Genomic DNA, 10421 nt, shown 5'->3' on the forward strand with positions numbered 1-10421 from the left:
TAAGTTACAGCATTTTATTACAGTTTTTTGGAATGGGGAGTTGGTGGTGGTAGTTTTGTTCTCTTTAAGAAGTGCAAAACTATCCTGCTGAACATCCTTGGGAACACTCAGCTTAATGAAAATTTACTGCTTATAACCTTTAGGTGGGAATACTTTCTATTATTTGTCAATATTTCTTAGACATCACTGGAATTTTAAATTTTTAATTGTTCTTGCTTCTGTGAGAGTAACCCAGATAATGAACTTTGTGTATAATTCTGAACAAACAAGATGCTTTTAAAGTAATGATGTGCTTAAAGCTTGTTTTTGTGGTAGTACTCTTGCTAGTCTCTGCTACACTTTGCATGGCATTGTTAGATAAACGTTACAAAATGTAAACTTTGATTTTGGAAAAGTGATATTCTAACTGCACAGGTGGTGTCTAGTCTGTTTATCTCGGTCCATGAGAATTCAGTTCTAAACTGTCTTGGTTTTACTTGACTACGTATTTATTAGTGACTTGCTTTGCTTTAAAGTAGTGAAGAACCGAGTTTGAGTTTACTGAAAGGTACTGTTTAGAATTCTGCAGAACATGTAGGGGGCAAGGGGGTCTGTTTTACTGCATGTACTGAAGAGAACCTTTATGTCTGAACTTTGTCTGTTACCACATGGAGTTAATTTGTTATAATCCAGGTTACTTTATGCTTCACGTGTTGCGAACAGTGGGAGCCACGGGATGGTTTGTGTCGGAGAAGGTGTTGTCTCTACTTTGGCTGGCCATTCTTTCTCCAGGTTACTATTCTAATCTGTGTGTGTGTGCGCATTGCCTGTTCTCTTTGGCAAACGAGGGGACAGCAGGGGCTTACCCTAATTCAGCTGTGCTTGTGCTCTAGCTTTTGTCCTGAAACGCATGTGCTACTTTATTGACCAAAATACGCTTAATGAGAGGCTGTGTTTCTGTTCACAGGCATTACAGGAGACTAACCAGACTGTTTCATGAGGGAATGAGTGTGTAAATAGCCCTGAATATGGGGTGTCCAGAATAATAGGGTGTGTTTGGTTTGGCAGTCACTTACTATATTTTTATTCCTCTTACCAAAAACTGCTGCTGCTAATCTGTGTTTCCTGGAGCGTACTGAGGCCTCCAGTGTGTGATAACTTGTGTTCAGACATTAATACTGAATTTCCAGCGAGGTAGCATTGTCATAACAAACGAGCACTTCATCTCTTTGCATGGCTGTTGACCTTGTTGAATAGCTGATGTTTACAGTGCTGTCGTATTTGTGATATCTAGATGTCAATAAGCTGCATGCATTGCCTTATCCATGCATTTCTCCACTCTGCAAAGCATTGTTGGCCACAGCTGCATGTCCTTCTGCTTGGTTTCTTTGAACATGTGCTGCAATAATTACATTTCACACTCCCACCTTTTGTCTTCTAGGGAGGGCAGCTTCTGGCATGTTCAGGTTGCTTAGAACTGGGTGGTATCAACTTGTTACTCTGATGTCTTTGCTCAAGGTGTTTCTTGTAAGAAGGTGTGTATCCTTTGAAATAATTGTTTTGTGAGCAAGTTATTTACCCAGTTATAATATAAAACTATTAATTGTGGTAAATACGTTCTTTCTTGTAAACTTTCCTCTCTTTCTCTAGATGCTTTCCAAAGAACTACAGATGGTTACTGTTTCTTATCCCACTCCTGTTTCTACTAGGTATGTCAGTTGTTTACTTGTGATGCAAATCAGTGTGTGTACTACAACTTCTCCAAAATAGCCTTTTGAGTTGATTTTTGAAGAAAATGCAGAACTGAAAGGATCAAGTTTGTTTGTGAACAGGGTAGTAATTCGAGCTCCCAGAGTACTGACAAGTCAGCAAGCTTTCCCCTTGTCATGAAAGCAATATCCTTGATTTAGTTGCATAGAGCTCTTTAGAAAGAGTGGCCGAGGAAGTAAATCCACTAAAGTCCATTTTTCTTTACCTCCTCTTCATAGGAGTAGCAATGAAAGAGTAGGCTGGGTACTGATGGCTTTGTCAGTTCCCATAGAAGTGTGATTAAGATTTTACCAACTGATCCAAAGTCTTTTCTTTGCTCCAGAGCATGTTTTAGTTGCTTAAGATACTACTTTAGAGTGATTAGTAGACAGTGTTCCAGGCCAGCTGTCAACTTTGAAGTGAAGCAAATTGAAGTATTTACCAGAAGTGCTTGCCATTTCTGAAAAGCAGTTTCATTCTTTGAGTCTTAAAAACTTGCAGCTATTTTGTGGAGAATATGAAGCTTCTTGGAAACTTAGAGTGGGGATTCAGAGTCTTCTGCACAAGGGTGAAAAAGAAAAGAATTTACCCTGTGTAGACAGTGCTGCTGCTTCCCACAAAGATATTGCAAAAATAAGTCCAATCTTGTGAAATGCTATTTTATTTCCATGAAAGCCTAAGTTTCCTCCAACTTTTATTAGCTCTTGTGCAATGTGATATGTAGTAAGTGTTTAATGCAACATATTTTCCATGGAGAAAAAAACAGCATTTACATTTGCCTTCAAAAAACGTTGCCTGTCTTAATCAGCAAATGTTACCAAGGTCCAGGGAAGCTGTAGTATGAGTCCATAGGCTTGTACCATGATGTATGTAAGTGCAAGTTGCCTTCCTCACAATGGTGTGAGTGGTAGGATGAGTGTTCCCTAATATTCTTGAGTGCTTGACTGAAAAATTTTAAAGCTGACTTGTGGTGATTTTTGTTTAGACTGGAGCATTGTCCATTGTGTGGCACTTGCCTTGCAAACTGAAGATAGCTGTGTCCTTAAAAAGACCATTTGTAGATACCAGCAGTTGGAAGGGAGAATTCTTTTGAACACATGTTGCTTTTTGTTTCTGTTTTAGGTTTGTGGTTCTGGGGGCTTAATAGCTTCATTTCATTATTACCTCCATTAAACTGGACAAAAATTGACAGAATGCGGAGAACAGATGATTCTGTTCATGTTCCTGAAACACAAGATGATTCTTTTCATTCTGTGCAACCTCCAAAGGTAAGGGAAGACAGTCTAGGGAAGAACTTTTGTGTATTTTAAGTCCTCTTAACTCCCATGTCTTCAATATTTTGCAATAACTATTTGCTGAACAAGAATAATGTAAATAAGTTGATTTTTATGTATTAAGACATCATCTTTATACTTTAGGATACCATAAATATCTTTGACTTTGGTCGCATAAGTGAGCTGGAAAAGCAAATGGCCTTCATGTCCGACAGATGCCATGACCGAAACAAAGAGTATAACAAAGTGATGAGCCTGCTCCAGAATCTTCAAGATCAGGTTGCCACAATGAGTGACAGAAGTGAAACATTGAATTTAATAAAAAATGTGATGAGTCAGTATCTTAAAGATATGAAATTGGAGGAAAAGGTAAGACAGTCGGTTATTGATCGGTTTCCTGATACTGATAGAAATGTTGTGTTTTACTAATGTGGATTGTGTGCAATTTGACCGGAGGATTATTTTTCTGCTCTAGAAATAACCGATAGGTAGTACAGGCCAGGGAGAAGTTGTGGGCATTTGTTCCTCCTTTGTTATTGCTGACAAAGGATTAATTCCAGAGAGGTGGCCTAAAGTAGATTCCAACATTGGTGAAAAGCTGTTTGATTTATCCTGTTTCCATACAGATAAAGAAGACTATAGGAAGGACTAGTGACAAAGCAGGGATTTAGTGATAAACTTCCCTGTATGTAATCCCTACTACAGCTAAATCAGACTTCTGTATTTATTACAGATTCTGTAATTTCTCACACTACCTGCAGGATAAATCACTTAAACATTCACAGAATGGAAAGAAAAGTACACTGGGCAGAAAATATCAATTATGGTATTTGTACTCCAAAAGAAAATACACCCCTTTTTTCTTCCCTCTTTTAAGACTGACTTCCTGGCTTTACATAAAGAACATGAGTTGCGCATCCAGACGCTGGAAGACCTTCTTAGAAAACTGGCAGCTGAATCCAAGGTATTGACAGTGAGCTTTGCTGACTTGTTCTAATTGTAACCTCTTGATAAAACATACTGAGTTTTTTTATTTGCTGTTCCAAACAGCAGTTTTCTTTACTCTGGCTATTACGGTTCCCTAAGTCTCAAAAGTTGTTTGTGTTTTTGCTCCCTTTTCTTGGAGAGGGTTTCATTCCAAAGTTTAAAAATTATTCCCTTGACCACTGAGACAGGTTCTATTTGGAATGAAACTTTAATATACAGAGGCACATAGTGAGCACAATCCCATACAGGTGGTGCTAAAATTTATTTTCATATAACTTTCTTTATCCTTTTTCTGTTACTTGAGTTTCTTTGTGTATGTTAAAACTTAACTTTTGTATTTTTTAGGACATCCAGAAGGAGTTCAACCTAGCCAAATCAAAATCAGTGAGGTATAAGCACTTTTCAAATATATTTTGCATTTTCACTCCTGATGCCAACTGATAGTGATGCTTATCTTGTGCCAGTTAACTGACCCAACTGAGAGGTTCTACTGTCAGCAGAAACACTTCTGTCTTGTACTGGATTTCATCTGTGATGTTGAACATCAGCACAGGACCCTCCTCCAATGTGGGGGCAACCCTACAACTACACTTTCATTAGAAAAAACTATTTATATAATGGAGGAGAATGAGGGACTTCTCATCCTCCTATATGTGCATTTGTTTTCCTTCAGATCACCTAGTGAAATATACAGTAACTGCTTTTGATGGGCTTTTATTAAAATTGATGGGTTTTTATTTAAATTCTTGAACTATATAAATTCTAATTTTTGTCTTGTTTTTTGGCTTATTTTCTGAATTTCCATTTAAATTAGAATTAAATGTGAAACGACTTTAGAATGATGGTTGAGACCTTTTTCCATAGCATTCACTGGACACTAATCTGTATTGGTCATATATGAGCTGCTATTTGTAACTCAGCACTGCCACTGGAGTTACTCTGGTTTGAGTGAGGTAGCCTGAGGCTCACTCAAACCAGTGGCAAACTCACACAAAGTTTGTCTGGTTTGCCAGAAGCCCTTAAATTCCCCAAAATCTATTAATTGACTCATCAGTCTGATGATAATCTGAAGTGATCACTGCTGGATTTTTCCATTACTTCAAAATACTTTGCTTTGAATATATTAATTCTAAGTATGCCTTAAGTAACAATATGTTACAACTGTGAGTTCACTGTGTGTGTTGTGATGAGCAATTAACTAGAAGAACACTTTTTATTATACAAGTATATTCTCACACCTTTGGAATTTGATGGAATGATTCCAACTACTCTTTCCTAATGATTGACTCCTTGTTTTTGTCAGAGATGATGATCAATACAGTCTCCTTATGTCCAAAATTAAAAAGCTAGAACTAGATCTGGCTTATATGAAATCGGAGCTGTTATCTGGGGAAGGTGTGAAGACGAGTTGTGAGAAAATGGATGTCATTCATGAAAAAGTAGGTTCTGCAGCTTCTCTAACTGTCCCAGTAAAATTTAATATTAATTGGTTTTGTTCACTAACTTGAAATGCACTGAAATCAATTAACTGGGGGTAGTATTAACCTTAAAGAGTGACAGTGTTTTATGTAGGGTTACTGTGAATTTTTCCATTAGTGCATAACATTTTACTAGAGAGGAATTTATTGCTTGTTTTCTATAATGGCAGGGGTTTGCTTGTAAGTTATGATATAGTAGCAGTTCTCTGTACAGTACTTTGTTGATGTATTTTGCTAACCCATGGAAATATGGAAAAGAAACATGTGTAAAAGCAAGTTAGGTTTGTTATCTGAACATTATTTCTAAAAAATCCTGCCTAAGTTCTTTTGAAGCCTTTTAAAAATTCTGACTGGAACATAGTCAACCAAAGAACAATAAATATTGATATGGGATTATCAACTTTTACTTAAATAATGACTAGTGATAATGGTCTAGCTATGTGCCTGTTGTATATTTTTATACATATTTATAAAAACTAATAATTATAATTATTAATGGCTCCTACTAGGTAGATGCCCAGGTCAAAGAATCTGTCAAGCTAATGCTTTTTGGTGATCAACAAGAAGACTTCCCTGATTCACTTCTCCAGTGGCTTACCTCCAATTTTGTTAGCAAAAGTGATCTACAGACTTTGCTGCGGGATCTTGAGTTGCAGATCCTCAAGAATATTACACTCCACATGTCTGTAACAAACCAAAAAGTAACATCTGAAGTCGTTACAAATGCTGTGACTAATGCAGGGATTTCTGGAATCACAGAAGCGGTGAGTGAGTTTAAAATCTCAAAAGTTCAACTACAACTGGAAAGAGTTTGTTCATGGGCATTTTGTGGAGCATGACTGCCAACATAAATGTTAATGCTTTTAGGAGATGTGAGAAGCATCAGTTGAAATGGGGAGAACTGCAGAAAATTGAGTGTATTCTTGCAGCATTGATTGTTGCCTGTTGTGAATATTTGCGTTTTTTCAAAGTGTGCCATCTTGAAAATTGAATTCCCAAGAAACAAATATACCAAAGAAATTCAGCTCAGGGTCTTGGGAAGAAGGAATGCAGAGTTAAAAAAACCAGCAGTCAAGATGCAGTATGAGCTCGTATTTTGAACAACCATGCATTAAAAGTGGCCCCTGTCTTGACAGAGGTTTTCAAAGACTTGTAATGAAGTGCAGCATATCAAAAAGATGCTTCCAACTTCACAGATATGTAAATATCAATTATTTTATCACTTGATCTTATTAAAATATTTTCCTTCCATTCTCTTGCACATGTACACCTCTAGCAAGCACAGATTATTGTAAATAACGCACTGAAACTCTACTCTCAAGACAAGACTGGGATGGTGGATTTTGCCTTGGAATCTGGAGGTAAATAGTAGAGGAAACACCATTTTTTACTATTCATGCTTTCAGTAGTGTTTACTAGAAATATTAAAATGAAGAGCAAAGGTTAGAGCATTACTGTGTGCTGCCTGATGATCAGATCGCTGCAATCTGTGATGGTGTTTACAGGCCTGTACATCAGTCTAGGTGTGCATGGACAGGAATAGAATAGTTCTCAGCATGTCTACAACTGGATAAGAAAGAAATGAAAAACCTTTAACTTGATCTTAAAATAACATTGTAGGTGATAGAAGCATTGTATCTGCAGAAAATTATTAGATCTTAACAATATCTTTAATCTGGTATTCATTAAGCTTTATATGAATCTCTGCCTTAATTACTCATTCCTTCTTGAAGACTTTTATTTCTGCTAACCTGACCTATCTTTTTTGAGGTGGCAGCGTTCTGAGTACTCGCTGTTCTGAAACCTATGAGACCAAGACAGCATTAATTAGCCTCTTTGGAATTCCTCTGTGGTACTTCTCCCAGTCTCCCAGAGTGGTGATTCAGGTAATTAAAGGGCAAGTAAACAAATGCAGCAATTTTATTTTGTTTTGAGTGTTTTGGATGGCTCTTTTTATATATCTGTAATATATTGGGGGCACAGGTACTTTGAGCTAAGTTCCCAAGAGTGGGATTCTTCTGGCAGTCCCTGAACACAGCTTAAGTCCTACTCTAGTAAACTTGAGACTCAAGGGAAGCTTGGGTGGTGCATTGGACTTGTGCAAACTGTGAGGGCTGGGAGGGTTCCTGTTGAGAACCAATCTCAAGGTAGGTCTTCAAAACACTGGTAGCTTGGATGGGTGTGGTGTCTTTCTGAAAAGGTCCACCAAGGAGATTATTTCTGCCCCTTACTGTTTAGCACTGTCCCTAAGAACTCAGAATTTGTTACAACTCTTTATTACAATAAAAATAAATTAGAAAACACTAATATTTTATGTTGTGTCCCATCTTGTTCTCTCCACCTTCTGTGCAGCCGGACATGTATCCAGGAAACTGCTGGGCTTTCAAAGGATCACAGGGCTATCTTGTGGTGAGACTTTCCATGAAGATCTATCCAACTGCCTTTACATTGGAACACATACCAAAAACTCTTTCACCAACAGGAAATATCACCAGTGCTCCTAGGAATTTTTCAGTATATGTAAGTCTGTCTCTGAATTTAAGTTGTTTGTTTGTATACAGAAAGAATATTTGTGTTCCATACCTTGGAAAATAGTAACTTGAGGGAGGACAGCTAAGAGAGAGAAAATGATAAATTGTTTCACTCATTGCTCTTAGAATTTGTTTTTATTTATGAGCTTTGAGATTATGAATAAGAAGCATTGCAACTAATTTTGGGCAAGTTATTCTTTATTCTTGCTTTATGCAGTAGTTTACACTTTTGGAGGGAGATAATGTTTTTTCATTTGATCTAGTTATTTCTTACACTTTGTTTCATCCTCCTTCCCATTCTTCCTCTCTCCACCCACTATCCCTCCCATTTTGTCTCTGCATCTTATCTGTGATGTGCCTTAAAGAATTTTTTAATCCATTTTACCCAGCACTGCAGTTGTGTAGGCAGGATTTCAGAACAGAACAGACCACAGGGTGTATCAGAGAATGGCTATGATATTTGAGAACTTTGTCAGGATTTTCTAAATGCTTCAACAGTCACCTGCAAGCATCTAAATCTTGACTTCGGCCTTGATGTTCTCTCATTTGTCCTGAGCAGTTTATATTGTACACTCTGATATGGGTTTAGCCGTGGAAATTAAAGGGTTTGACCATGAAAGCATATAAACAGCACAACTATTTACAAGGCAGGAAACTGGAATACCAGAGCTGTGCTTGAACTTTAAATTACATGGGAAACATTCTGATCCTAGCTTGATAGACCTTCAAGTGCTGTCACTTGATACTGTGTGTGTAGGCATGCTTCTAGTTTGGGTTTGATTGGAAATTTGATTGAAGCAAAAATCTTTATCCTGTTGTTATAGGGTCTGGATGATGAATATCAAGAAGAAGGGAAGCTTCTAGGAGAGTATGTCTATGATCAAGATGGGGAACCACTGCAGAAGTTTCCAGTGATGGTAAGTCTAGTTTATAAGATTTAAAGTGTTAGGAGAAAGTTACTTTTATTTTCTACACTTGTGTGCAATGAACAGTGAAGGGAAAAGGCCTTATTCTCACCTGGGCACTGTAGGACCTGAGGTAAAAAGTATCTACCTCTGCCTCAAAACCTATGGCCTAAATAGAAGAGAAGGGAGGAAGGTTTGTTGCTATGTGGATACAAATAGTGGGAAATTGCTAAACATGGGAAGAGGCTATTGCTGCTTCAGACTCACAAATAATTATAAGGCAAGGAAGGTTCTGTTCAAAGGAACAGAAAATTTGCAAGGTATAACTTAGGTTCCTGCAAGTACCAATAGTCATTAATAACTAAGAAAGCTGCAGCTGTTGATGCCAGAACTCTGACACTGGTTTGTCTGTTTGCTTTTTCCTTCTCCAGGAGAAAAATGAAGACGCATTCCAAATAGTGGAGCTGAGGATTTTCTCTAACTGGGGCCATGCAGAGTACACCTGCCTTTATCGGTTCAGAGTGCACGGGAAACCTGCCGAGTAATCCACACTACAGCTGGGGGTGGCTGCTTTGTACATTTTGTTCCTAATCTGTATATACTGGGAAGCCTACTACACTGGAATCTGTAAAGGACGAGGATGCAAGATGCACACTGCAGAACTATTGATCCTCTGATAAAGGCAGAAGACTGTCAGCAGAAATGTATAAACCCCAATTTTTATTTGCTCTAAGGCTCAGCTTGTAATTGCCAGTTTGCTTCATATTTCTGTGTCCATGCTGAGAGAAATAATGCATGCAAACAGCTCTGGTTCATAAAGCCCAGTTGGCAAACAGGTGATACATATTTTATTACAAATGAATGTATAGGTTTTTTTTAAAGAATAAACCACACTTTCTGCAACTAGGAATCTGTTCTTTTTTATCCAGGACTTAACTGCTAGCTTGGCACCATAAGCCAAAAACTGTGGTACATTTTGAACTCTGACTGTGGCTAAAGGTGTCTTTCAGTTGACAGTTGGTTTTGACCTTTTTGGTGGCTCCAAAAGGGCTTCTTTGCTACATGTTGAATATAATAAATACTACTGTCAGGGAAAGCTAACACAACCAAAACCAGTTTAAACACCAGCGACTGAGAATGCTTTACTGTAATTTGTGGCTGCAAATTGCTCTAAAAGTCAGGGATAACTTTAAGTAACTGAAGTTATTTTAAGGGTTTTTACCATGGCAACTTGGCCAGTTTGTTCTTTTTTTAGTGTCAATCCCAAATCGACCTTGATGTACTGACTGACTGGCTTGGAGCTGATAAGCCTGCTGAATTGCTCAGTAAACACTGCTGTACAGCAGTTGAACTACCTTAGTTTGGCAAAAGTGATCTCTTTGGGACAAGAATTCCTTAGACTGGTTGATTGTTATATTCCATAAATGTACTGTGAGAATTCAGTGTGTGGAGAACAAGCCTGAAGTAATTCTTGCTGCGTCACATTTACAAGAGGGACTCGAGCTCAGCGCTGCTGTG

The 10421-nt window shown here is 37.8% G+C and overlaps 1 protein-coding gene across 50 annotated transcripts in view; it reads left to right on the forward strand.

The window, feature by feature from the left end:
- SUN1 (Sad1 and UNC84 domain containing 1) overlaps positions 1-9806 on the forward strand; it is a 32122-nt gene extending 22316 nt beyond the window's left edge. For 29 of the 50 annotated variants that reach the window (XM_086853794.1, XM_086853806.1, XM_086853836.1 and 26 more), the window contains 13 exons: positions 1421-1514; positions 1630-1688; positions 2851-2996; positions 3147-3371; positions 3880-3966; positions 4335-4378; positions 5293-5428; positions 5977-6231; positions 6744-6828; positions 7238-7353; positions 7820-7987; positions 8823-8915; positions 9335-9806. In XM_086853794.1, the coding sequence (XP_086709920.1) occupies positions 1421-1514; positions 1630-1688; positions 2851-2996; positions 3147-3371; positions 3880-3966; positions 4335-4378; positions 5293-5428; positions 5977-6231; positions 6744-6828; positions 7238-7353; positions 7820-7987; positions 8823-8915; positions 9335-9448 (1622 nt within the window). In that variant the 3' untranslated portion in view covers positions 9449-9806. Of the gene's footprint in view, positions 1-672; positions 772-1420; positions 1515-1629; positions 1689-2850; positions 2997-3146; positions 3372-3879; positions 3967-4334; positions 4379-5292; positions 5429-5976; positions 6232-6743; positions 6829-7237; positions 7354-7819; positions 7988-8822; positions 8916-9334 lie in introns of all 50 variants that reach the window. The other 21 variants (XM_023936773.2, XM_086853787.1, XM_086853834.1 and 18 more) reach the window with 1 other exon arrangement.
- Positions 9807-10421: the final 615 nt, after the last annotated feature.

This window comes from Cyanistes caeruleus, chromosome 17 (genome assembly GCF_971803275.1).
Source record: "Cyanistes caeruleus chromosome 17, bCyaCae1.hap1.1, whole genome shotgun sequence".
Taxonomy (NCBI): domain Eukaryota; kingdom Metazoa; phylum Chordata; class Aves; order Passeriformes; family Paridae; genus Cyanistes; species Cyanistes caeruleus.